Below are 27,560 nucleotides of genomic sequence, written 5' to 3'. Positions count from 1 at the left end.
CCAAAATGTCCTGTACCTCTGGGATGAAGGTGCTGTGTTACAGTTCCCTGTTTAGCATCAGGCAGAGAGAAAACCCCGGATGAGTGCCCTACCCACAGGACTGTACAATGCACAAATAGCACAGCTACTGCTTCAGCTTCGGTGTAGCTACTGCCATCCTTAAAAATCATTTTTTATAACCTGGGGCAATGTTCTTCTTTTGAACTGCTAAAGGCTCCAGCAAAGCTTGGTTGGGGTCAACAGAAGGCCATGGACTGGGACACATGCAGTTTGAGGACAGAATTTGAGCACATTTTATCTCAAGATAAGTTTTATAAGTTTCTTAGGCTGATATATGAGAGTGCAGTGGAAGGTCACTGAGATAGTCAAGGGGCTGAAGCGTATGGCATACTAGGAAAGGCTGAGGTAAATGGAGTTTTAAGCCTTGAGAAGAAAAGACTGAGGGGGAATCTATTTGCAGTCTTCTGCTGCTTAAAGGGAGGTTACAGGGACCATCAATCCAGTCTCTTCTCAGAGGTGAACAGTGAAAAGGCGTGAGGCAATGGACACAAGTTGCAACAAGGAAAATCCTGATCAGATGTAAAGAAAAAAAATCTTCCCAATGAGAGTGGTGCAGCCCTGGGATGGGGACCCAAAGTGCTGGGGGAATCTCCACCCTTGAAATTTTCAAAACTCGGTTGGACGCGGCCTCGCAGTTAACCATGCTTGTCGCACGAGGTGGGACTAGACAACTCCAGGTATCCCTTTTAACTTAACATTTTCCACGGCGCCATGATTCATTTCTTCCTAATATCATGTCACACTTCTCTGACGTGTCTGGGCTCACGCTTCCATGGCCTTTGCAGAGATTTATCTTGCCAGACACTGTTTGCTGATGCACTTCTATACTCAGGTATGGTCTCTGTTTCTGTTAGATGGTACCACAAATGGTAATTTGCAACCCTGTCTCCTCTCTTCCCTCCAACTCCCCCAGTTTAGTGAGAATTTATGCTAGGGTTTTGCTGTAGGCAAGTGTAAGGCCTTTCTCGCAGTGGACTGGTGCTCCACTGAGCTCATGTTGAACAGGACACATAAAGGTGGGTATCTTATTAGGTGTTTGGTGGAGCAGCTCACAGGCTTGTTCTAAATAGGTTCCTATTCTGTTCTTATGACCACAGCATCTGAGCTCCTTCCCATGACACATTAGACAGTGTGACTAATATCTGTAGCATACTGTTTGTTCTGTCACCTTTTCCCAGAGGGAGAAATGTGTGAAACATTAAGTTTTGCTGGCCTAATTTTATCTTGTGCATTGCTTTAACTTGTTTGGGGTTGGTTTGCATATCTTTTCAATGATTGCTGTTTGTTTGCACAGAGGAGGCAGGCGAAAGAAAGATACTGTGTGCTTCAAGGAGAGGTAGTGAGGTTTGTAATTACTCTCTGTTACTTCTTCTTTGGAGTGAATTCCATACTGGCTTCCAGGAAAGGTCTGTCTCTCTTAGAGATAAGCTTTGTCCATAACTTATGCCAGAGGAGCAAATTTCTTCCTGTGCTTTACCCCATGCATGAAAAGGTCCAATATTCTGAAGACTCTTTCTCAGGACAAGTCACCACAGCACATATTGTCCATCTGAGAGAGCTCCGTTTATCCCAGAAGAGCTCAGTACAGGTTTTGAAGCTATGACCAAGCTCTACCCATGTCCTACCACACGGTACACTTTATAAGTTTAAACTTTGCCCTACCATTCAAATGGTAGCTGAAGTTTAGCTGAAGTTTTTTCCCTTATTTTGGCTCTTTGCAGATCATCTTGAAGAACCTGAGTAATCAAGAAGTGGCCACGTTTACCTATGGTGAATGGCTGTCAAAGCTGAAAAATGCCAAGGGAAGTCTTGTGTGTGAGATGCCAGCTGTCATAAATGACGAGCAGATGATGGAGGACACAACATACACTCTTCAGGTTAAAACCAGTGATGTTGGAGGTACGTCTGTGGTGGGTATTTTATGACTCTTCTGGTATGAAGTTTGATTTTTAGCAATGGAAAACATCTCCTGCTTAATCTGAAATTATGTTAAGGAAAGCATGATTTAGCCCTGCTGTGCTGGAACACCGCCATTTTGGCTGGCTGTTCATCATGACAGTGTTATTCTGTGGGATTCATCCTCATCTGAGCTCTGGGCATAAAATATTTAGACACAAGGCCTAGATTTGACTGCTCGCTGCTTCCTCTGAAGACACCTTAACAGAAGCTATTGCTAGACCATGTTGCAATGGTCAGGAACCCTCTTTTTCTTTTTGGTCAGGTCAGGTCCATCCACATAGGATGGGAAAAAAAGGCTACAATCAAAGCTGGTGGGCTCGAGGTGTTCAGTCGGCACTATCTGCTTTGCCCGAAGACGACAGCAATAATTCACCCTCCTTTTCAAAGTGTTTTGAGACCATTTATCTCAGGCTGTGAAAAACCATCCCTAAATGCACACCAGTTAGAAGAGGTGGAACAGAGTATAAAGAAAGCTGCAGAGCTTCAAGAGCCAAGAAATGGGATTTCTATGTCATTTCCTGGGATCACTGCCTCTTTTCATAAGAACTTCTGTCAGGCTGCTAAATGAAAGCTGCAACCACATACAAGCTGCCTTGTGCCAAAATGGGACAAGTTAGACATTATCATGCAGACACCTTGTTTGAAAGGTTGACCCTCAAAGGGGATTCTGCCACACCAGTGCACATCATCACCTCCTGATCTCTACCTCTCTTTTTTTTTTTTTTTTCTTTTTTTTTTTTTCCCCCTGGATTTACCAGTGGTAATTTAAGCCGCTTGTGAGGTTTGATCTAAGAATATCAAAATTCCCCTGGCAGAGTGTCTTCATGCCACCTCACCATTTTTTATCTATATCTGCTCTGCCTGCTGCTTGTCTGAAAAACATGTAGTGAAATACGAAAAACAGAAGACAGAGAGAAAGATTTGTTTATGTATCTGGCAATCCATCTAATATAATGGTAGATCTTTCTGTGACCTTTTTGTGAAATCCAGCCCTAACTCACACAGGCAATGGAAATAGAAATGAGAGGAGAATAGAAGATGACAGCAACAGCAGACAGATCTGCCCTTCCCATTGAATGAAGGATGACCGGTATTAATGATGAAGCATTTTATTTCATTTTGAACAGCGACAACCAGTAGGGAAGAGCAGATTACAGAGAGGTTTCAGAGAGTCTGTTTATGATTAGATCACACAGCACACTGACATAATGCTGAACTTTATCCAGCTTATCTAAAGAGGGTACAAGTCATGAACCATCTCCCCTCTTTGATCATTATGTATTCCACGATTACTCCTGGTTGGACCAATACAGGAAAAAAGACGTTTTATCCTTGACGGCTAGTTTAAACATATTATCATCTCCTGCCACACTGACATTGTTTAGGGACAGCAATTCTCCACAGTGAATAGAACCAGACGTGTTTATTTCTAGGTATAAAGTTTTTCTCTGCAATAGCTTTCAACTTTCCAGTGCACCAGAGGCATTGAAACAAACAAAAAAAAGAAAATGTAGGGTAGGATTCATCTCACCTATTTGTCACTCTCAAAAAAATTATACTTGTGGTCTTAACTCCTTCTAGGCTAGACTGTCTCTGGTCAATTCAGGGACCAGAGGAGTCTTAATCAGTGGTCTGGATCATCATCTGGGGGGTCTCTGTCACTCTGTCTTCATCAGATTCAGACAGAGCCCGCACAATTAAGTTAGGCTGGATGGCTACAGTTGGGGAAAATTAATCCCACAAAAAATGTCCTGCAGTCCTGTTTTACTGACAACAGTCCTGTTTTACTTTTTCCTCAAAGAATCCTTTGAGTTACAGTTTGACTTTCCAGAAGTCACTCAACTTGGATGATCATTTAACATATAGGCTGCATCAGGGAAAGTCTCCTCTCTTGCAAAGGTCAAATCTCCCTTTCAAGGCTCAAATCCAGAGGCCACCAGAAGTACTTCAGATGGCAGCTCTCAGAGTACACAGATAAGGGGAGAAGAGTTTGTTACGGCAGGTACATCCCAAGTCAGATGGGTAATCTTTGGTTAAAACCAAGATCTTGATTTACTTTTGATCTTATAAGAGAAGTAACTCACAATCTCCTTTTCTTCAAAGTATGACCCAGAGACACAGCTGCAATAGAGCCGGACCACCTGATGGCTCTTTCTGTGGCAGAAAAATGTCCTCGCCTGTTAATTTTCATTTACACAGACTTTCTGTATTCTATATGCAGGCGTCATATACATGGTAATGCGATAAAGATGGAGAAAGAATAAATACTGCTTTCTCATTTTCCAAGCATTAACGAAGCAGGAGGTTTTTCTCTCTGCTGTTATAAGATTAATTAGTATGTTGTCAGCTCAGTTACAGCCTAGAAATTACATAATTTAGGACAGTTGGTGTCAGTTCCTAGTGCCTTATACAAGTCTCTGTTAAGTCAAAAGAAGGACATTCTTTGGCCTCAGAAGGCTGTGACTCAAGCCTACAGTTTGCTTAAAAATAATGCAGCTGCTCAATAAGAAGCATAAAATCATAGACACTTTTGTTGGAAGCGGCCTCTGGAGGTTATTTCATCCACCTTCTTGCTCAAAGGACTATTGCCAGCACTAGGTCAAATCAGCTAAGACTCTGCCCAGCCGAGTTTTGGACACCCTCAGGGATGGTTTAGGACAAGAGGAAATGGCCTCAAGTTGAGGCAAGGGAGATTTAGGTTAGATATTAGGAAAAATTTTTTTACTGAGAGGGTTGTCAAACATTGGAATGGGCTGCCCAGGGAAGTGGTTGAGTCACCATCCCTGGAGGTATTCAAAAAGCGACTGGACAGGGTACTCCAGGGCATGGTTTAGGGGGCATGGTTAATGGTTGGACTCGATGATCTTGAAGGTCTTTTCCAACCGAAATGATTCTATGATTCTATGATTCTATGGTTATGCCACCACCTCCCCAGGCACCTGATTCAGACTGGGCATCATTTTCTTAAGAAAATGATGCCCAGTCTGAACCTCCCCAGCAATTTGTGGCTGTGGCGCCTTGGGGTATGGTCTGACATCTCCACGGTGGATCACCCTGTCATCGTTATCACTGTCCATCCACATGGTCAAGGGGTCCTTGTTCACCTGTCCCAGCTCACCGCCCTTGGCCTCTCCTCACAGTTGTATGCCCCAGCTCCTGTTCATCTTGGCACCATCTACTGAGCCCTCCTCAGTGTCTCGACATGACCCAAGGACCCAAACCAGCACCATGGTCTGAGTATGGGTTCCTCAGCGCTAAGCAAAGGGGGTAAGAGCTTCCCTTCAGCTGCTGGCCGTGCTCCTCCTGATGTAGCCAAATACATGGTTTGCACTGAACACTTGAGAACTTGCTGTTAGCTCAGATTCAACCTGAATATGAACATTACTGCTATAACCTCTGGGTCTTCTTCAACTCCCCAGCATGTACACGTGCAGGGTTTATTCCACCCCAGATGCAGAACTTTGCATTTCTCCTTGCTGAACTTCATGGCATTTCTGCTTGCCCGGTCCTCAAGTTTCTCAAGGTCCATCCGGGTTGGAATTCTGCCGTTCAGCACGTCAGTACTCCTCCCGATTTAATGTTACCCAGAAATCTGCTGAGGATGGGCTCTGTCACTGTTTGGGGTGTTGATGGCGAGGTTCAGTGCTGCAGACCCCAGTACCGACCCATGAGCTATTGCACTCATTGCCAGTTAAGGCTTGTGCAACCACGGTACCTTCATCTCTTCATTTGTCAAATTTGTTACAGTTCCTAAATGTGCCTGACAGTTTCCTGGAACCAACACCACCAACAAAAAAGCAGAGACCCAAATAGGTGAAATGTACATTGATTCAGCAATTTCTGTTCTTTTCTTTCCCATCTCCTGCTAATTGCTTGTGAGGGAAATGTCACAGCATGAGGCCTTCATAAGATTCTTCCTGCGGGGAAGGTTTCGCTAAGAAACAGTTGGTTCTGTGCTTTTTGAGACCTTGCATTAATTGGGAGCCTGCTCCTTGTAAGGAAATGGACTTCAGTTTGCTTTGTTCCTCACCTCAGCAAGCTTTAGGGTCATAAAAGGTACTGCCAGATGAACTGCCTGAATCCCTGATGCTTCCTCTTCCTTCTTAAGTCCTTCCCAGGGAACTGCTGAAAATTAGCCCCAATTTAACACAGGCAATTTTTCACGTGGACACCAAATGTTGCTTTGCCTTTTCTCTGTATGACTCTTTTTCTCCTGGGGTTTTTTTTTCTTCTAGGGTTTTTTTTTCAGTCCTTCTACAAGAAGGGTTGTGATTTATTCCTAATTTCTGTATTCGAATAATTATCCCGAAGAAGTAGTAGCTTTCTCAAAAAGTTTTCAGTCCCCCCAACTTTGTCTCTGCATTGTGTTGTGAACGGAGCTGTGGGAAATACTGTCCTTGTGGCCCAAAGTGGATTTACGGTACTCTTGTGTGAGAAATGGCTTGGCAGGTGGTTAGAGTTTTCAAAGCTGGGCTATCTAACCGAGGGCAGCAGATGCTGGGTTTCTTTGTAAGACAGATTTGGGTTTGATGATCTTATTTTCATTTTCCAAAATTTCAGGGCTTGGGTTCTTCACACAGCAATAGATGTCTGCGCATGTGGAATCAAACTTCTTTCTTTGAATCTGCTTTTTTATTATGGCATCAAAAAATGAAAAGCAATAATTTTGGTCAAATTATAAATAGTGCCAGGTAAAAATGTTGTAACACTTTCAAGCTAAAATGTTCGTAAGATCACTGCAGGTGATGGTTTGGCCTTGAACTCTCCAAAAGTCAGGAAAATTGACAGCACGGCTGTTTTATGCGGCAAAATATGGACAGTAATGGGCATATGAAATTCAATATCAGGTAATAAAGATCATCTTAGAAATTATTCTTTTCCTAACATATATAAATAAGAAGAGGTGGGAGCTGATGGGGCAAACTGTTGTATGAGAAACTGTGACTTTTTCCATTAAATGCAGCACGGACAATATTTTGAGAAACAGGAATACAGAAGAAAGACCTATGGGAGGGGAAAGTGGGCCACAAGATGCTGTAGTGATTTGGTTGATGATCTACACTTTGCTTTCAAATCCCTGTGCCTTCCAAGACAGGGAAAACAGTCCAGGACAGACCCCAGCTGAAGTGTCCTCGGTGCCACAAGACAGCTTGGAGGAGGTTGTGGGCCTGCAGAAGGAGACCAAAGTCTGGAAAAGGGACTGTGGCCCAGTGGGAAGCCCAGGACAATGTGTACTAATACTTTGTCACTAGAAACGTCAAAATATGTTCTTTAATGCCCTTTTACAGATTGCTGGATGTTGCTGGGTAAGTCATTTTGCTTCCCAAGCCACCTTGGAAAAATGGGAGCCACGGCACTGACATCCTCTGCTAAGCAACGCGATGCACAGTGCTCCATTAGGAGCAGATACTCCTGCTTCTTATCAATATTGCCATCATCACGGTCACCATACCTCGAACGCAAGGGCGAAGCATTCCAGCTGTATTTGTGGGATGGCCTCGAAGGGCTGGCGTGTTAGCTTGTTAGTGTCCTCCTTGCAGGATCCTGCACAAATTCACTGAAATTCATCGGCTGTACCCACAGAAACCTGAGCATCACTGCAGCCTCTTCCAGCCTGCCTTTTCTGCCTCCGTTTCCATGCAATTGGGAGCTGGGTGTCAGCCCTACATGGCAGGCTAGCTCGTGACGATGTGCCTTGCTTTCTCCTTCCAGGAGCAGGCACTGACGCCAACGTGTCCTTGATCCTGTTTGGGGAGAATGGGGACAGCGGGACCCTGGCTTTGAAGGAGTCCAACAAGTCTAACAAGTTTGAGAGGAACCAGATGGATGAATTCAACTTCTCGGACATGTTGAGCCTGGGAGATCTCTGCAAAGTGCGGATCTGGCACGACAACAAAGGTCAGGGCAGTGACTTAGGGGGGTGGGAGAGGCTGGGACAACGTTTTCACTCGAGGAAACACGTCTTCCTCCATGGAGATGGGGCAGGCTGAGGGCACTGTTCCCAGCTCTGCTGCAGGCTGGGTAATCCCAAGGGTTTTACCTGGATCCTGTGTCCCATCTTGCCTGTCTAGACATACCCCCTTCACGCAGGAGACCATCTCCCTGCATGCTGGTGTAGCATCTGCTCTAATGGGCCCCCAGCTTCAGCGTGAGCTTACAGCCACCGCTGCAGCACGGATAACGATAGCTCCTCCAAAGCAAAGCCATCCAGCCTGTTATCCCAACACACTGACGCTCTTAATGCAATACCTTTTTCACAGGCCAGTATGGCACTTTCCTAGCAATTTAATGCTATCAGCCTGACACCGACACATGGGGTAATGCAGCCTGGCATAACACAGTGAGCTTTAGAAGATAGAAATAAAGATCTGTGTCTGTCTTTATTAAAATCACTACATCAGCCGGTGAGTGTGCAGTGCCCTGCCGAGAGAGATTCTGACATTTCCCGGCTGCTGGACACCCTAACAGATTTCACAAACAGGAGAGCAGCACTCCGTACCACTGCCATAGCCATTTGTGTTGTTATTCAGGTACCAAGCAGCGTCTTGTAACGAATGCATCACTCGCACTGCTGCGATGACATCCCATCCCATCCCATCTTCATCTAAAAGAGATGATCTCGCATTAATAATGACTTGCTCGCTAATGGCAGGCCCTTGCTGCAGCCCAAAGATGAAGCTTGATGGCTCCCATAGACCCACCTGGGTCAGTATTAACAAGGCAGTTTGGACAGTAGTATTTATTGAAGTCCTGGGAGGAATGGCAGCAGGACTACCCACTCATTACCTGGTTGTACTGGGGCAGCTGGTTGATGGTTGGGCTGGGGTTATATGTCAGTATGGACATGTCCTGGCCATCATCTTCGTGACACCTCCAAGTTGTGGCAGATGGAGAAGGCTGCAACTCATGTGATATTAATAAAAGATGCTACCTCTGCATCAGACTCTCCCACTGGAAGTTTGCCTCCTTATTTTTATTAAAAAAAGAAAAGAAATCTTATTACAGCCTCTGTCTGTTGTAAAATATGGGAAATACAACCATCCACCTAACATGGTCGTTTATTCCCAGCCACTGCAAGCTTTGGGCTTGTCTTTATCACTCCCACAACAGAGGACGATTTAGTTGATTAACCTCTGTAATATCATGTTATATATCTGGTGCTGAATGCAGTAAGGGAAGCTGCTTTTACCTGATTTGTGTTACCAAACCAGTTATTCTTTGAATCTGCAGTTTAGATGCAGAAATGGAAAGTGCTATCAAAATACCCACTAGAGTTTCAGCTCAGCACACAGGCATCTCTGCAGTTGCAAGAGTGGTTCGGATGTCCTTCTGAGAGCAGCAAGAAGTCAACATGGACTTGCAGATTCATTTTCAAATATATTACCAGCTAAAATGTGTACAAAACCAACATTTTCCTCAAAAGACATTGTGGCTCCCCAGTGCTTGGTCGTGCTAACAGAATGAAATACGCCCACCAGATCAGCGCTGATCCTTCGGGCTCAGGCACACGAGCAGGCTGGCATGTAGGAAGATGAGAACTGGGTCAGACCGAGGGTCTGTCGAGCCCAGCAGCTCTTTCCAACAGAAGCATCACTGATTGTCTGAGGAAGAGGATGAACTGAGCGAGCACGTGTAATCCTTCTCTAGTTCTCTACATTTTACTATACATAGCTCAGGGCGTCTCCTGAACTGGATATAATTTTTGTCCATTAAGTCACTTCCAGTGAATTTTCTCCTTCAAGTGCTCGTCCAGACTCTCCAGGAGACATTTAGCACCTACGGCATCCCATGGCAATGAGTCCCATGGGTCTGCTCTGCTGCGTGACAAGCAAATCCTGTTAATCTAGGTGGTTTTTCTGCCTTTTCCTTCCTCCGCAGGTGATCACGGTTCACCCTCTCCGTGTCACTGATGATGTTGATGGTACAGGTTGGGGAGTTACCACATTGCAGTTGAGCTATGGTAATTGCTGCCTGCGTGCTCTTGGTTAGTGGCAGAGGGAAGTAAAGAGTTTAGCTTTAGGATAAGCAGTCAATAGGCTCAATTAGTTTAAATTTTCTGTGGGCTAAGAGCACGTACCCAGATAGCCACTACGAGTCAGCTAAAATAGTAAACCATGTGTCCAGAACCTGAAAAAATACTTCATATTTATGGATATAAATACACATTGCAACCTCATATTCTCTTTCCTTATTTCCCTCATATCACTGGTTTCCATTTATAAATAATAGTTAATAGGGCTTTTACCAGACCTAGCTGACTGCAGGGTTAAGCCTTGGACAAACAACATGCTCAGGTTTTGTTCAGCAAAAATGTACTTGTTTTTCTCCCCAGAAAGAACGACAACTGTAGTTTAAATCATAACATATGTTGTCTTCATTGTTCTTGCATTAGTCATGTGAAAGGCATATCCTATCTAAAACTTCACACAATGCAGCATGACAGTTTGTTGGGTGGGTAGAGTATTTATTACTGCTGGGATCCCAGGCTATAGCTATCCTTTGCATATATGCCTGCTCTCTCTCTATAATTTATATAAATTGGCTATGCCACTAGTTAGAAATTCCTGGCTCTATTTTTTGGAAAGGAGTAGTGGGGTCAGGGATTGAGGATTGTGTATGGGTTTTGTCAGATGCTTAGGGGACTTTGGGTATTAAAGAAAAATGTGCTTGTATTTACCATTACTTTGAGGCATCAGATGTTGATCATTCTTTCCTTAGTTTTTTACTTTTTTGGACTAAACGGTTCTCTGCCAACGGTCTGTGGAGGACTCAGCCTCACACTGACCTCCCCCATTGCTCCTCACATACTGAATACTTGGAACACGGTCGATGTTCTTTTCCTGATTTTCTTAATAATCAGCCTCAATGACAACATCAGCCTGTGTTGACTCACATTAGGTGCCTTTAGCACCTATGGGCTAGTTAAGGGAACCATCGCAAGGCTGCTTTTTCATTCAGACGTCACCTGGTCCCAGCAAGAAGTCAACAAATCTGCCCCCATTTCAGGATAAAATACATTTAAATGGCTTGCCCAAGGTGGCTATTTTGCCATGAAGTCCAGCTCAGCATCCGACCCCATCAACGAAGTTTTGCTGCAGTGGCTTTGTTCCCAGTTCACATCCCACTTTTGTTTATCTTTTTACCGAAATTCGACTGCAGTGGGGGGTTCAGAGTTGAAGAGACCATAATTGCAATGGCAAAGACTGTCAGAACGTCTTTAAATTGCAAACACTGTGTTTACCTCCTCTGGAAAAGCATGTCAGTTTTATGGTCCCACTTTAATGCTTTTAAATGCCATTTTCTCCACAAAAACTGCTGAGTGGCATCTCTGTATGAGGCATAAAGGAGGAATGAAGCCCCCATCCAATTCCTCTGACTTCAGCAAAATTGATTAGGGAGGAAGTCGGCGCTCATTTGAAAACAGGCAGTTTAGAGACTTCACAACTGCAATTTCAAGGAACTTCTTCCTGATTTTTTTAGATGTTTCGAGCTCACCAGCAAGAGTTTGGTAACAATGAATTGCTGTGAATGAAATTTAGTTCTAAGTTTTGCTCCATGTCTTTTTATCTTGCCCCTGTTTACTTTGAGATACCGATGTTCTACCTAATATATTTAGACTCCCTAAGCAAATTTAATCGTTTCCAGACTCCCCATCTCCTGATCTCAGATAGGCACTATGTATTTTCTCATATCTCAGTTCATTTACTTCTGCATTTATGCAAGATCAGTATCTGTAGGTCTGTAGAAATGCTGGCTTTCTAAATATAGGCCTCATTTTTTTCTCTGGTTTAAGGACTAAATCACCATTCTGGAAGAATGGCTTAAAGTTTCTCAGTATCTCAGTAATGGAATTATTTACCTAGAAAAAGCTTTTTTTCCCCTTTTTTTTTATTGCCTTTTTCTCCTTGCAACAAGGAGATATGGGAAATCTAGATTTAGCTCCCTCATCTGCCTGAGTAGATTTGAACCCAGATGATAAACAGTCTTTCTACAGTCATTAATTTCAGATTCTTGATTATCTCAGTTGCCATCAGCCAAGGGGAGCCAGGAAGAGTCTAATTATGGATAAACCAGACTTCTCTGTGTTATTATAGGAGCAAAGACAGAAGTAAATAACAAGGTTATGCAGCCCAACTTCTTCTTTGCCTCAACAGGGCCCTTCTCTCAATTACACCAACTGCTATGACTTTGTCTAATTGAGTTTTAAATAGTCTAACTGCCCCAGTGACTCCTTTTGGGTGGCTCTTCCAATGGAGAAGTATCTCATTCCCCTTTCTTGATCTGGACCCAACTCAAAAACATTAGCATACCCTTGTTTTTCCTTTTCTTTCTCTGAAGGAACTACCTTTTTAAGGAGTAGTATCTTGAATCAGATCTTAAACTGCCCCAGCCTTGAACTCACAGCACACAGCTTTTCCAGAGATATGTTTCTGCAATATACGGACAGGATTCTGGGCACTTGTAGGCCATAAATTATTAAAAGAAACCTAAAGATCTGCCTTTTTAGCCCTTTGTAAGGATTTGCTCAGCTATCAGACTTAAGAAGGGCTTTTCTAAGCCCTCAGCATTTGACTGTTGCCTCATAAACTCTGTCGATCCATGGGGCAGAGCTGTTGAAGAGTTCCTGCTTTAAATAAAAAGTGAGCAGAAGAGAAACAGATGTGTAAAACTGTCCAAGGAGAGGAGAGTCCCTCATCCCCCCTCTTTTGCTGATGGCTCAGTACAGAGGGAGACAACGTCAACTCCTGCATCTTTCTGGACGGGTTGAAGTCAACGCCTTAGACAAGGCACAAATGGGCATGCAAGCTGCAGACCAGCAACCGTGCCGTGGCTGCTCAGCCCTTCAGATTGCCCAAATCTGTCTTCAGCCCCTCGGGAGACCCCAGCACCGACCCGCAGAGCCCTCCTCACATGCCATACACCTTCCTCTCTTTTCAATGGTAGGTTTTTTTCCTTACGCTCAACGGTCCTATCACAAAGGTGTGCTACAGGCATTACAGCGCAAGCAGAAGACAACGCAAAGATCTCACAGTCCAGAGTTGACAGAAAATAGAAGAAAAAAAGATGTAAGCAAACAAAACAGCAGCCTTGGAGAGAAGGTGAAGACTTCAGTGTTGACCTTGCACAGACATTCATTTCTTCCCAATCTCCTGTAACTGCGCAACCCTTCACTACGGAGTGGAAAGAACCCAAAAGGCCAGATATAGCTGTAGGATTATAAATTCTGTAAAAGCTTCTCTTTATACAAGCCTCCTTTGCTCCTCTTGGGGACAAATTATCCTGCATCCTTGTTAAATGCTTTTGCATCAAGTATGCCTCAATAAAACACAAAATATGCTTCAATCGCAAGAATATCATCTGAGAAACTGTTATATCTTCACTCTGAGCTGTTAAGTGTTTTTGCACAGGAGTAGTTTATCTGTAAGATGTGGAGGGTTTTTTGTCTGAGAGTAATTTATGGGTGGTTTTGACCTGAGTCAAATCCTGGACTGAACAAGTTGAACAGAGAGGAGGAGGGGCAGGGGACCTATTTTCTAAAACTGTCCCAAGCGTTAAGCTTTTGCTTTGTCAAAGGTTGTGAGAGGTTTTGCATTGCCTGTCTGCTCTGATGAGAAATATTGTGGTGTGAACTAACATGATCCTAAAGGAGAGATATACAAAATGGATCTATTTTTATTCTGCCACTGGCTTGCTGAATGACCTTGCGTAAATCACATCCCCGTACCTCATTTTCAATTATGTAAATTGGGGATAAAAATTATTCACCTTCTTAAAGTGTTTTGAGATGTATTGATGCAAAGCTAGATGCTAGGATTTTAACACCTCACAATTAACGCTCCATTTCCAGCAATCTGACGCCGCTATCAAAACTCCCACCACTTTTCTGGGTGATGTCTCATGTGGTGGTGTTTAGGGATGGATGGTCATCTAACAAGGCAGGGGATAAATAATATCAGAGGACACAAGGCTGATGAACTGTCTTTGTAATGGTCATTACTTTATGTTTCAGAAAATGTGAAAAGTAAAAAAAAAAAATGCAGTTAGGGAGCTGAGCAGCACTGGCTGATGGTTGTGAATGGCTGGGCAGCAGCAATTCTTCACTGGCCCCTGAGCAGCCAATGTCCCAAGCAGGATTTTTCTTTTACTCCTATGGGAACATAAGCACCAGTAATGACTTGATTGGGCATCAACTGCTTTCAAAACCAAACCAAAGATCTGCTACAGATAGACAAGGGATAGAGAGGAAGGTCGATGAACATGGCTGCAAACAGCAGAGACAGTTTAACTTCCATGGACATGTGTGTATCCAAGCCTGGATGTGGTTCTGGCAGCGCAGATTTGACCCCACCAGCTCTCGCTTTGCAAGGAACAGTTAATATTTACTTAAGGTGAAGGGACCAAGGTCCTAGTGAGTGGTGAACCCACCAGACTCGGTCCATTCTCACTCTTTTTCTCCCATCCTCCCATGTGTCTGCATGTGTCAGAACAGCTTAATATTTTAGGGGTGAATATAGGCTGGGGCAAGCGGTGGCTGTTCCCAAGAGGGGCAAAGGAAACTTCTGGTGCTGCAACTTGGGGTTTTAGTTAAATGAAGCGGTAATGTCATTATCTGTGTTACATCTATTACTTCTAAAGTCAGACTTGACTGCACTAATCACTGCAGAAATGCATGACAAGGAGCTTACAATCCAACCTGTGTGTTCAACGTCAGGAAAGCACAGACTTTTAGCATTGCCTGGGAAAAAGGCAGGATGGTCCTGTGAAGACCTTGCAGACATACACAGAGGGTCCTCACGCAGCATCACCCGCTTGTCAGCTTGGGTCCTTTTGAAAAGGACGATAAACGGGACAAATAACTGCTCTTTTGGGTAAGGACACTTGGGGAAGAGAATACATTTCCCTACATGACACTAAATTATACAACTGCCGGAGTCAAGCAAGCAAAGTGATTCTGTTTTCCCCAAAGCTCTTCTCCTCCTCTAATTACTTTTGAAATGTTTTGCATGTTATTGAAAATGTCACTTCCAGCTGCGGACCATTAAGGAGCATACATGGCACAGCCACGGGTTTTATTAGGGCAGGTTTGCTGCTGGGGATTTTGATGGCAGCGAAACAGGCCTGGAGTGAAGTACCTTTTGTTACAAACATTGAACTCTAATTACGGTGATAGGGGATCTTCCACATAGGCGCAGTGGTGGCCAAACTATTTTAAAGACTGGGACCTGCATAATCAAGCAGAAACTGCTCAGATACGTGCTATTTCTTCCCTTCTGCCCCAAAGCAGTAATGGGGACAAAAGTAGTGGTCCTGGTTTGGAGCGATGTTGAGTTGAGCGATGGAGCAACTGTGGCTTTCGCGGCAGATCAGGATCCACCACCCAACAGTATCCAAGGAAAAGGCTGATGAGCCGTTGCTGCAGAGATCCTGCACTTCTTCACTGATGCTCAGTCCATAAACCAGCTTGTGCTGAGGATTTGATGCCTCTGGGGTTACGTCTGTATGGGATGTGGTTTCCTTTCCTGTTGTTTTTTTAGGTGCTGTAATGTCTCTGAGCCCATTGCTCAGCAAAAACCACACAGGAACAGAAGGTGTAAACAGGGTTATATCCTGAAACCAGGCTTTCATGACCTGAAAAGTGGTTCTGCAAGCACAGTTTTTTCTCCTTCCACTGATGTGCTCCCCAGCACACAGGCCCAGCTCAGTGGAGGGAAAGGATCACATTTAGACTTTGTGCATTACTGGACTTTGCATTTTTTTTTTCCAGATCAATGCAAAAAGAAATTAAATATATCTTTTCCCAGCCTGACTCAAGAGGAAAACAGCACCTTGTCTGATAAAGCAGAATAGTTTCTTCAGCCCCAAACCAATCCTTCCATTTCCATATCAGCTTTTAAATGGTGTTTAATGCTGTGGCAGTGAAACCCTTGATGTTTCACCTGGGGTGAATTATTTCTCTTGAAAAATGAACAGCAATATAGGATGCTTCTACAGCTTCCAGGTGTCCTAATCTAATTTAAGTTGCTAACCATCAGGAAGGAAACAGGAAAAAGGAAAGACCAGGTCTAGTGAGAGGGAAGATAAGTATTTTTTAGTTTAAAGCAGATGGGAAGGTGCTTTGGGGCAGTAGCACCATTTTTCTAAGAGTGATTAGCCAGCTCCTTGATTTGAGGTACCCTTGTGCTGTAAGGGACAACCTGTTTGTATTTGCTTTTCCGTGTTGATCCCCTGACAGAGCCCGGAGCTTGCTCTTTAAATAGCCCAGAGCCGATAAATGCATCTTTTGCGGGGAACACCAGGAAAAGCTGCGCTTTTTGTGCTTGCTTTGCCCTCAACTCCGACATGTGCTGGAAAGTCAGCTCCGGTCCATCTCTCCCTGTGATAAAAAAGCAGGTTTTTGTTGCAGCTCTGCTGGTGAGCAGCTGCTGGAAGCAGGCTGGAGAAGAGGGAGGAGGGTATGTGCATCTCATTCAGCCGCTTTTCTGATACCGCTGCTTAGCACTGATCCTGTCCCAATCATGCTGTTCACTGCTGGCAACAAGACTAAGATCACCAATTTATTCTATCCCGGGCTGCAGTCATTGATCTCTCTTGCTGGAGAAGGATGAGATGTTTTCTTTCTTTCATTCTGTACTGTTCTAGCTAAAGTTTTGATGGAAGCGGAGCAGCCTCCTGAATATGCTGCAGAGATGTTCATTGAACTTAAATGGAAATAAGCCTGCCAAAAAGATTAAGGGCCGACGCTGCCAACATGTTTAGAATACATTTCCAAACAGCCCCAAAGAGCAAGTTGCTCCAGTTAGAGTGCAGTGGGAGCCCTGGGGAACTTGATAAGATCTGCCGCTGGAGCCTGGAGGAGGTCCTGCACGTTTGGCTGGTGCATCCAACTCCCCTGCCTGGGTGTTGCACCCGTGGTATTTGCACAGGTCTTGTCATTGGCACGTGGCACTGTCCTCCCAGTTCAAGAGAGACAGGAACATACTGGAGAGAGTCCAGTGAAGGGCCACAAAGATGATTAAGGAATCGGAGCGTCTGTTGTATGAGAAGAGGCTGAGAGAGCTGGGACTGTTCAACTTGGAGAAGACAAGGCGCAGGGGGATTTTATTGATGTGTACAAGTGTCTGATGGGGGGAGTAAAGAAGATGGAGCCAGAGTCTTCTCACCAGTGCCCGGTGACAGGGCAAGAGGCAATGGGCACAAAGTGAAATACAGGAAATTCCATTTCAAAATAAGAAAAAAAGCTTTTTTCTCTGCATGGGTAATCAAACACTGGCACAGGTTGCCCAGAGAGGTTGCGAAGTCTCTATCCTTGTAGACATTCAAAACCTGACCTGACACAGCCCTGAGCAACCTGTTTTAGCTGAGCTTGCTCTAACCAGGGGGTTGGACTAGATGTTCTCCAGCAGTTCCTTCCAGCCACAATGATTTTGCAGTTCTGTGCCCCCAAAATTTAAGGGGCAAGTGGTATCTTTGGTGTCTTTGTGCTTTGTAGCGGGCAGTTTCCTAGCTTGAAGAAGGTTCAGGAGGCCAAAGTACCAAACAGGAATGGCTGTGAGGTTGGTAGAGAACTGCCAACATGTGGTGTGGAGGGATCGGAGTCCACAAGACCAGGGTGACTTGTTGACATAACTCAAAAAGGTGCCTTCATTTTCTTTTCAGGGCTAAAGTAGGTTATATTTGCAAACTAAGGAAGTAGGCACATGGTAGTGAGTTCTTGGAAGAGCAAGAGTTGTTTAATGTCTCTGGGATGTAAATAGTAAGTCAGCAGAGATCTCTCATCATGAACATAACCTTTCTTTGTCTGACTAATAACAGGACTTGTAAGTAGAACTGTCAGAACCTCCTGTCCCCCCAAGCTCAACAAGAGCTTCTTCTGTTTCAACAAAGAAATCAGGAAACTGTTCCCAAATGCCCTTTTCTTCATTTTCAAGTTCCTTTTCCACTGAAAAAAAAAAAACAAACAAGGAAGAAGAACACTAAAAGGGAGCTATGACTCCTCAGAAGGCCCTAAGGCAAAAGTTAGGTGATTTGGTGGTCCCTGCTAGAGCATCCGTCACTTTAGTCTGTCCTGTGTTCATGTCCAGTCACAGCATTAGTGGATTCACCCTGGTTGCTTGGCAAAGTCAGGATAGCATGGGTAATTTCCTTGCATGGGCTAGCTGGCAGGGTCAAAGGAGCAAGCTGTAATTTCTGACCTTCTGACCTTCAAATCCAAGTATGAAGGGTTTGGGGGTCATACAGGCCATAGAGAAAGACACTAAACCCTACAGCTTGTGGCCAGCTAGCACTCCCAAAATGTGAAGGGACCACCACAAACCATGCACACACTGCTATGTCTTTTTTAATAGCTACAGACATGTGTGGTGGAGGAATGGGGGTTAGGTGGAACATGAACTCATGTCTTTCTTTTGGCTTTAAGGCTTCATGTTTCCCTTAAAATGGAAGGAAGAATCAGCAGCAGTTTCTGTGACAGAAGCTGCTCCCTTAACTTTTGCCCCTAAACCCTCTGATTTCCAGGAGATTTCGTGCTTCTGGCTCTGGCAAACAGGGCCCTGATTTCTCTGGGGCTTTGTAAGGATTTGTTGTCCCTAAGCCACAGCAGTGCTTCTTCCTGGGGTGGTTCCTGTGTTGGTATGTTGGCAGGAGGCACGCCAGCCCCATCTCTCCCATCTCACTGCTGCTGCTACTGGTATTGCAGAAGCCCTGTCTTGTGCAAAGTGCTGGGCAAGGACAAGCGATGGTCTCTTGTCCAAAGAGTTTGAAATCTAGCTTATCCAGGACCATGCTCTAACACCCTTATATCTGATCAAGAGCCAGCGACTCCCTCAAAAGCGTGGCCTGACTCTAGAAGAGGGATCAGATTATGGTCTTGAGCAAGTCGACATCGGTTTTGGTATCAGAACAATGTCATGTTCACTGGTGACATGATCTGAAGCAAATACAAATAATTTCTAGCACCAGCAGGATGCTACTGAGGAAAGGTGTCTCACCTCCTTACCCAAGCTATGTGAAAATATCCAAAGCTTTTTTTATTTTGTCGCTTTACTAGGAATCGCACCAGGTTGGCACTTGGAATATATTGACGTGAAGGACTCCGCCATGGACAAGACATTTCGCTTCCAGTGTGATCGCTGGCTGGCTAAAGGTGAAGACGATGGGCAGCTCATAAGGGAACTGGCTTGTGCCAATAACGACATCCTGGAACTGAAGGAGCGGACCGGTAAGTTTAGAATTGACTTGTGGCATTTGCTGAGGGACCTCAGAGGCCATGTGATCCTAACCATATCTCCTGCAAGCTGCTCCACTAAGCGTTCCCATGCAATAGGCGTTTGGATTTGCAGGCTTTAAGGGTTGGATTATTTAAAGCACTCTTTGGTTCAAAAGTGCAATGCTGTGATAAGAAAGAAACAACTCAGGATTTATGAGGAAGAAAAAGATCTCATTCTGAGTTGAAACCTAAGAGGAGCCCATCTGCAATGGTTCAATCCAGCCATAAGGACACATGGTTAGTAAGCCATAAGGACACGTGGTTATGGTCTCATTAGAAATAATGGGCTTGAGTCTTTGAGGTGGAAAATAAGTTCAATCCTTAAAGCTTTGTAAGTAACATTGTTCCAGCTTCCTCCTTAACATGTTCTGGGCTACTAGCTCAAGTATCCCAGCTGAACATGACGGGTGAGCTTAACACCCCATAGCCCTGGGTCTGCTCTGGGCAATTCCACTGAGTCCAAGGTAATTACACTGGTGTCTAATGTGGTGAGCTAGTGAGAGAGTGAGTTATTTAACTGCACTGATGATATGCAAAGCGCATCTCAAGAACTCCTGCACCACAGTGCTCTTCTTTAGGAGAGTCCTGGAGAGTCAATAATCACATTACTTCAGTGTGATTTCACTCTGCCCCTGCAAAAATTCAGTCCTGTGATTGCCATTTTGGGTCCTTACATGCCACCACAGCATCCGAGCACATTCTGTTGGGTGCATGGATATCCTCACTGTCCCTGTTAGGAACGGTGGCACAAAAACTGTAGGATTTGGGCTGTGTTAAAAAAAGAGTGTTTAGCACAGCAGGGAGCTGGACATAACTTGTTCAAGAGCAGCTCCATCTACTTTTGCTAGCTGATTGAGCTGTACTCATATTTTTCATGTACTCTATCCCTGCATGAAATCCAAAGCACGTAGAAGTCAAAAGTCCCACAGATTTCAGCGTGGTTCCATCCTTATTTTGCAAATGCTTTCTTGTGTGCTGTGACAAATATTAGGAAGAGAGATTTTAAGCAAAGTGACAGCCCAATGAAGAGATCTTTCTGGCCATCTGCTCTTCCTTTTCTAACGCGTGTGTTAATTATGCTTTAAAGCCTATGAGATTGTCACAGTAACAAGCGACAGAGAAGATGCAGAAACAAAGGAAAACATCTGGATCATCTTAGAAGGAAAGCTGGGCCGCTCGAAAGAATTCCTTATGGAAAACTCTTCCAAGAAAAGGAGATTTGAAAGGTAGTGGGACAGGATGGTGGGCTAGAGGAACTCCCCACCAGCTGTGCGTCTTCCACAAATGCCACCTCTTCTCCAGGATGGTTTACAGAGTTGTGTTTGTGTCATGCTCTTCCTCAGCCCCCTTCCAAAAAGCCTAATGGCTTCTCACCTGGAGTAAAAGGAAGATGTAAAATTAGTTTTTGATGGGCAGACACAGAGCAGGTTTAAAAATGATAAGAAAAAGGCATTTGGTAAAAGGAAATGTAGATGATGCATGTGTGTGTCCTTTTGTATTAGTACATACAAACGGGCTTCTGGCGAGCCCCCGGGGAGGCTGTGTATTTTTGAGCTGGGAGGAGCAGAAGGAAGCTGGAGGTGGTTTTAGTTCCTTTTACAGCATCTCACTGGCAGTGGGAATCAGAGAGAAAGTAAAAATAGTTAGAGGCTAAATGTTGTCAGAGCTGCTCAGATTTGACTTTCCAGACGAATCTGGGGAGTAAGGCTGAAAGATCACTGTCGCGTGAGGAAAGCCGAATATCAGCCTCATGTGCAGACGAGCTGGAGGCACATCTACGTAACGTGGGGCAGATCCCTTCTCCCATGTGGGACCAACTTGCTCCAGATGTGAGATGGGTTTTCTACTTTATTTAAGGACGCAGCACACCCTTAGGAGACGGGAACCTCTTCAAAGTTATGGACACTGCTGATGTTCTGTTGCTTTGCAGGGAGGAAAGGTTTTTTTTGCGGCTCTGTAAAGGAAGGTGAAATTACAGCTGATGTGGACTCTAGTGTGAATGGCTGAGATTTCATGTGAAACATGAAAGATGGGGAGGAGCTTCCTCCTGACCTTAAGCTGATGGTGTCTACAGTGGAGTTAAAGACACCAATCTCCAAAGCACTAGTCACAGTCCATCCTTGGAGGCAGGTTAGAATAAGGACCAGTCCAAGGAGATAAACCTAACAGATATGCAGGGGACATGACAGGGAGCCAGCCAAGGGTTTGACAGAGACCTATCGCTTCTCTAAACTGCTTTCAAGCTGAGCTTCGGGAAGGGTGGCTGAACTAGCAGATTTAAAACAGCTATGGTGGGTAGATGTGTAACAGATACAGTATCTGTCAAGGATGAATGAATAAGTGCTGGAGGGGAAATTAGTCATTCTTTAGCTTTATCTATAATAAGGCAAATTGATTTTGTATGTGGAACAGCTCAAGTTTATCCTGGAAAGTCCTAGTGGCAACAGTTTAAAGTGTCACCCCTAATCACAGAAAATACTAAATTTAAATATGGAAATTATACTTTGTGTTGAATGATCGTAGTTAAATCAAATGACTTTAAATGAAGGCTTATCTTCTATCTTCCGTACCCATGTGCAAATTAACTTAATGTCCATATGAGACAAGTCACTGCCAGCCTTCAAGATACTAACTGAAACTGCTCCCTGTCTCCTGTAGGGGAGCAACAGACACCTTTCAGTTTTCTTCAAAGAACGTTGGTGAGATTGCAGCCATCTGTGTTGGTCACTGCCCAAAAGATGGGAAGAAGTCATCTGCAAAAGCTGATGTCTTCTGGCACGTCCAAGAGATTGTCGTAACGGAGATGGAGCTTTGCAACAAGTAAGTGCCTCCTCACCTGAAGGAGCCGCTCCAGGAGGACGTGGGGAAGCTGAGCAGCTCTGCATACGTCTGCCTGAAGCATTTCAGATTTAAGCAATAGCAGAAAGTCTTACCAGTCTTCATCCCTTTCTGAAAGCTAAGGACAAGCTGTTTAGTGTGTTGGGTACAGAACATCCCTGCCTGTGCAATGTCTGAGTTGTTAGAGAGGGCATTAGTATGTGCAGGTAAGTTTATAAATAAGTTGACTTGGGTGAATCTCACAGCTGTGACAAAGTAATGCCTCAGCTTGTGGAAAATACTTAGAGTGACTGAAATTTAAGGCGATTGTAGCATGCTCTGAACAGACTGACCTTTAGGTAAGTCTTGGAAAAAGAGCTCCTAGAAAAAAGGTGAGAGTAACACAAAACCTGAACCTCCAATTCAGACCAGTTTGGATGAGAGATCCTTCTGGTACGGTCCAAAAGGCCCACTGGAAATGTTGCAATCATGCAGCTCAGCTACTCTGATTTGAATATGACTGAAATCTGCCATGGCTGAAAAATGAACATGTCTGAAGAGCCCTGAGCACATCAGATCCAACACGCTTTGGTCTGAGCCCTGTATTTGGGAGGGCTGACGTTCACGACTCAGGGAGCAGATATCACAGCGACCATGCAGGAACAGGAGAAGATCATCCATTTGCAGAACGAACTGCTCTTCGGAGAAAATATCCACAATGTTAATTGTGGATTTCTTTTCTTCTCCATGATATTTCCATTGCTGCTAAGGAATTTAACTATAAGGAGTTTGTTCTAGCTGAGACAATTGAGTGTTTAAGAAGAAATCCTTGAAGTGGTTGGTTTTTTTTTTTTAGAAGCTAAGAGTCTCTCCTAGCAAATTAATCAGCCAGCAGAAGAGCCACAATAATATTTGCTGAGTGAAAACTCAGTCAATTACATACTAAAACATGTTCTTTTCTCCTGGTGGGGAAAAAACTGGAACTCTTAAAGTACAGCTGTGCAATCAAATCCATGCACTAAACTCATTGGGAGCATGCTGAAACTGCTGAACCAGTGTGTTTTGAAGGGGCCAAAGATCTTCTCATAAAGCCCCAGTTTTTTTTAAGTTGTTTTAAAATAAAGAGGGCAGCGAGGAGATACCGGTAAAGCCTGCAGCCTGTCATTGCACTGAAGCAGGGCTCCAGCTCTGCAGACGCAGCACTTCACAGCGGTGTTTGCTCTGCAAAGGAGCAACTGGAGCAGATTGCACTGTGAAAGCAAGCTCTCACTTCAGGTATTCCCGATCTCAAACATCAAAAAACCCCTACCCAGTCAAGCCAAAGACCAAATTAAAAGAGTTATGATACTGCTGCAGCAATAGTTTTGAATTATACGGCGATTTTTGCCTTTTAGTAGTAGATCTTAGTATGTGAAAGGGCTGCATTTAGAAGCTTTTTCTTGCAAATCCCAGGGCTAGAAAGGTCATCTTTTTTCTTCTTGCCCCTCGTGAAGACTGGCATGCTCCATTATAACTCCAGACCATGAGATATTACATAGCCCAAGAAATAAAACTGCAGCGTCAAGCAACCCCTCCACTTTACTCTCATGCAGTTTTTCTGTCCTTGAGCCTAAAATTTTGCTCCCACCAGAATCTCTCATTTACAAAGCTTCCTTCAAGAGAAAGGAGTGCTTTACTTTGGCTGCGGAAAATGTCAAAAGTGTTGGAAGCGTTTAAGCAGCACAGTACTGCTGGAATGGCAGTAACCCTTCCTCCAGGTGTTTATTTTACACACACGCACTGCAATCCAGCTACACTCCCTCCAGGAGGACCTGCTGCAGTTTGATGAAGGAGGGGGAGGGGGAAAAACCTCATTTGGAAATGATCTGCATCATTGGAAATGAAATACATCATTAAAAGCAGAGTGCTCCAGCCTCTGGCCGGGTGCCAGGTACGCGGTAATTTATGGATGTGCTATGTGCTCCCTGCACATCACCAGAGGCAGCACTGCAGAGCCAAGGGCTTTCGGCATCTGGTACCTATCATTTCTGTGCTCGATGGTTTTTTTTTTTTTTTTTTTTGCCTGCTAAGGACGGGCTGGGAGATCTAGATGAGGAAAGAGGGGGGATTTAAACCTCCTCCTCCTCCCATCTTTCCAATTCCCTTTTTCCTAGTTCGTAGCCCAACCTTAACCATACCATCAGTGAGGATAATTGCTGATCTCCCTGCTCCCGGACCAGTTATACTCAGCGGTGCTGGGCTGCGGGGCTGATTGCTCGTCCTGCCTCGGTGGGTCTGTAACTGGATGTGCCATTGCACGGGCAAAAGAGGTGACAAGTGCCCCACAGCAACCCTCCCACGTGCAGGGTGTCTGTGGAGATGTTGGGTTTTCCAGTTGCAATGATCAATCACGGCTGTCTTTTTAGAGAGAAACTCTAGTATACGGAAAAGTATTGAAACAGCATTGATATTAGGCAATTTAGTAGCACGCCCAGTCCATACCATTTGCTCAATAAAGTGGCCAACCGTACCATTAACATGCTGCTAATTTTCCTTCGGCAGATACTTTTTCAGGTGCAATGTGAAAATCCCTCTGCGTTACAAGAGACGGGACTACAAAGTCTTTGAGTGTGCCAAGGTCACCGAGAGCTTCGCCAGCAAAGCCCGGAGCTTGGTGCCAGTCAAATACGAGACCATCGTGGTCACAGGCTTTGAAAAGGGCGCGGGGACCGACGCCAATGTGTTCATCACCATCTTTGGGTTGAACGGGGACTCGGGAAAGCGGGCGCTGAAGCAGAAGTTCAGGAACCTCTTTGAGCGGGGCAAAACCAACAGGTTTTACCTGGAAACACTGGACATGGGGGAGCTAAAAAAAGTCCGGATTGAGCACGACAACAGCGGTCTGGCACCGGGCTGGCTGGTGGAGCGGGTGGAGATCACCAACTCGGCGACTGGTGTGACCACCATATTTCCCTGTGGGAAGTGGCTGGATGAAAACCGGGGCGATGGGTTAATCTGGAGGGAGCTTTTTCCTAGGTACTGAGGCTGCAGGAGGGGTTTGGTCTCTTCTGCATGCACATTTTTCTCAGTATATACTGTTTTATATTGCATTTTACTTTTTAAATCGCTGCCTTTTATATTGAGAGATTTTTAGTAGCAAGATGTGCTTCCTGGGTTAACATTTTGTAAAAGTAATACTGCTTTTTTTAAGGTGCATATAAAATTGTGAATGAAATAAATACATTTCTCACTTATTTATGATTAAAAGCCACAACTAGCAGAGCCATAACCTATCCTTTAACAGCTCAGATGGCATCTTCTGCTTTCAATGCTTTGCCCTACCAGGGCTGGGAAAACCTGCTGGCCTCCACTGCTGATGGGATCCCCTTTTAGATGACTAAAGAGGATTAGAAATATTTAAGAAAATTGAGCTTGGAGATCCCAGTTTTTCCCACTTCTGGCAACTGTGAACACTGCATGTCCATACACACACATGCATCGAAAGCAGCGGGCGCAGCAGGGCTTTCTGCAGGGAGGTTGGGAAGGACCTGTTATCCACCCAGCCAGGTCTCAAGGGGTGGGATTTGGGTCATGTTTGCCACCCGTGGGCTTTCCACCCCAAGCCAGACCCAGCTCTCCGGCTGAATTCGTCTGGGTCTGCCCAGAGCTGAGATCTACAGTTAATGGCAGCCGGAGCAAAAGACCTACCAGATAATCAATTCCACTGCAAGGAAGCTGTGCTAAGTATATTCAAAGGATAATCTTACCCTATATGGCCTGAATACAAACTCTGTTTCAGAGCAGCTGCCATTCATTTTAATTTTTTTTTTTTTTTAATAAGGATCGTTGTTTTGATTTTTTCTGTGGTGGAGAAGGGATTTCCCAGCCGCAATAAGGGCCAGCGCTCCTGTAGATGGGCTCTTCCCAGCTACTCGCATCTCTACAGGTACCAACAAGAAAAGTTGTTTACAAATCATTACTTCTAGAGCCTCACCTCCCTCCCCAGGGAGCAAAGCAGGACACATCCTTCGGAGGAGAAAGGGGGATGTCTGAGCCGCCATGAGAAGAAGACTTTCCTCCTGGCCCACCCGTGTCCTAGGAGAGGTCATTTCCCCCTCCCAGAAGCTGATTTTAAACAAGTATTTTGTGCAAATGGGGATCAGATGGGTCAAGAGGGGGTTAAACCTGCTGAGCCCACCCACCCCATCAGTCCCTGGGTTGGGGAGGATGCTTCTGCTGGGACATGACCTGGATGTGCCTGGCTACAAGGCAGGACTGTCCCACTGCTGAATCCCTGCTGGTCATGGGCAAAGGAGGCTCCAGCAAAGGCTAGTGATGCCGAGACAGGAGTTAGGGATGTATTCCAGGTGCTGTCGATTGCTCCTGGATAGTTGAAAGCTGCTGCATCCCACCAAAGCCCTGCCAGGGAAGTACTGCATCTTTATTTTCCGCAGTAGGCACCACCGAAGAGACTTGAGCTTATTCAGGGCTGTCTGTGCCAGCTCGCAAATAATAGCTCAGACTAATTCATTTTAGAAACCTTTATGGTAACTGATGGGTTTGGAGCACAGCAAGTTGCTTAAATGAGCCCAGTAATCAACCTCATCAATGATCAACTACTCACTGATGGGAATAATAATAGCAGCCTTTACCGGCTGTATTCTCCTTCCTCACTGCAGACTGATGCTCCCAAGCTCTGAGCGAGGGCCGAGTCACGGCTGGGAGCTCACAGGAGGACCAGAAGAGACCTCAGGAGGGCTGGAGGTGGGTGCTGGGGTCATCCCTGGGACCCTGCTGGGATGGGACTCGGGCTGCCTGGACAGCCAGGGGTTCCCACAGGCAGAATCTGGAGCATTTGCTTTTGCTGCTCTCGTTCAATGTCATTGCAAAGCAGCGGTTCCTCAGTGGGTGTTTTGAAACAAAAAAAGGGTCAGGCTTTTGATCTCGCTGCTTTCCCTCCCACCCCAGTCTACCAGGGCTATGAAAAACCCCTCCCTGTCAACGGATTTGTCCCATTTTTAGACAAATGTGTGCTGCAGCGAAATAAGAGGTTTTCCCATTAAAATGCTGTAGTCCCAGCCTTTCCGCTTGGCTCCAGTGAGCACCCACTTGGTGCAGAGATGCCAGAGATGCTGGTTTTACAGCATCGCAGCAGTTTAACCCCTGCCAGCCCCTGAGCAAATTCACTGTGACACACGTGGGACCTATACTGCTCCATGCTTCCAGCCCTCGGGAGCAGTGAGGCAGCTCCCGATCCACACACCATCCCTGCACGGGGCAAGGAGGAAAGAAATCCTTATCTTGCATGTGAGATGTGCTCACATCTGGGAGTAATCACACGTAGCAAGTAGCTACAGCCACGGGTTGAGGTCCTGTTGAAGCAGGAATGAACATCTTCGAGGTCATCAAATCACTGTGTGGGTGAGAGGTGGGATTGCAGATACCTGGGTTGCCATCGAAACCGTCTGCCATCCCTGGA

The 27,560-nt window shown here is 45.0% G+C and overlaps 1 protein-coding gene across 1 annotated transcript in view; it reads left to right on the top strand.

The window, feature by feature from the left end:
* The window catches only part of LOXHD1 (lipoxygenase homology PLAT domains 1), a 142,392-nt gene extending 117,072 nt beyond the window's left edge, over window positions 1–25,320 (top strand). The window contains exons 36-41 of the mRNA XM_052778530.1: window positions 1,782–1,959; window positions 7,732–7,917; window positions 19,067–19,237; window positions 20,373–20,511; window positions 21,944–22,105; window positions 24,644–25,320. Coding sequence (XP_052634490.1) covers window positions 1,782–1,959; window positions 7,732–7,917; window positions 19,067–19,237; window positions 20,373–20,511; window positions 21,944–22,105; window positions 24,644–25,124 — 1,317 coding nt within the window. The 3' untranslated portion in view covers window positions 25,125–25,320. The remainder of the gene's footprint in view (window positions 1–1,781; window positions 1,960–7,731; window positions 7,918–19,066; window positions 19,238–20,372; window positions 20,512–21,943; window positions 22,106–24,643) is intronic.
* The last annotated feature ends 2,240 nt before the right edge of the window (window positions 25,321–27,560 follow it).

Source organism: Harpia harpyja, chromosome Z (assembly GCF_026419915.1).
Source record: "Harpia harpyja isolate bHarHar1 chromosome Z, bHarHar1 primary haplotype, whole genome shotgun sequence".
Lineage (NCBI taxonomy): Eukaryota > Metazoa > Chordata > Aves > Accipitriformes > Accipitridae > Harpia > Harpia harpyja.
This window is presented reverse-complemented; position numbering and strand designations above follow the sequence as displayed.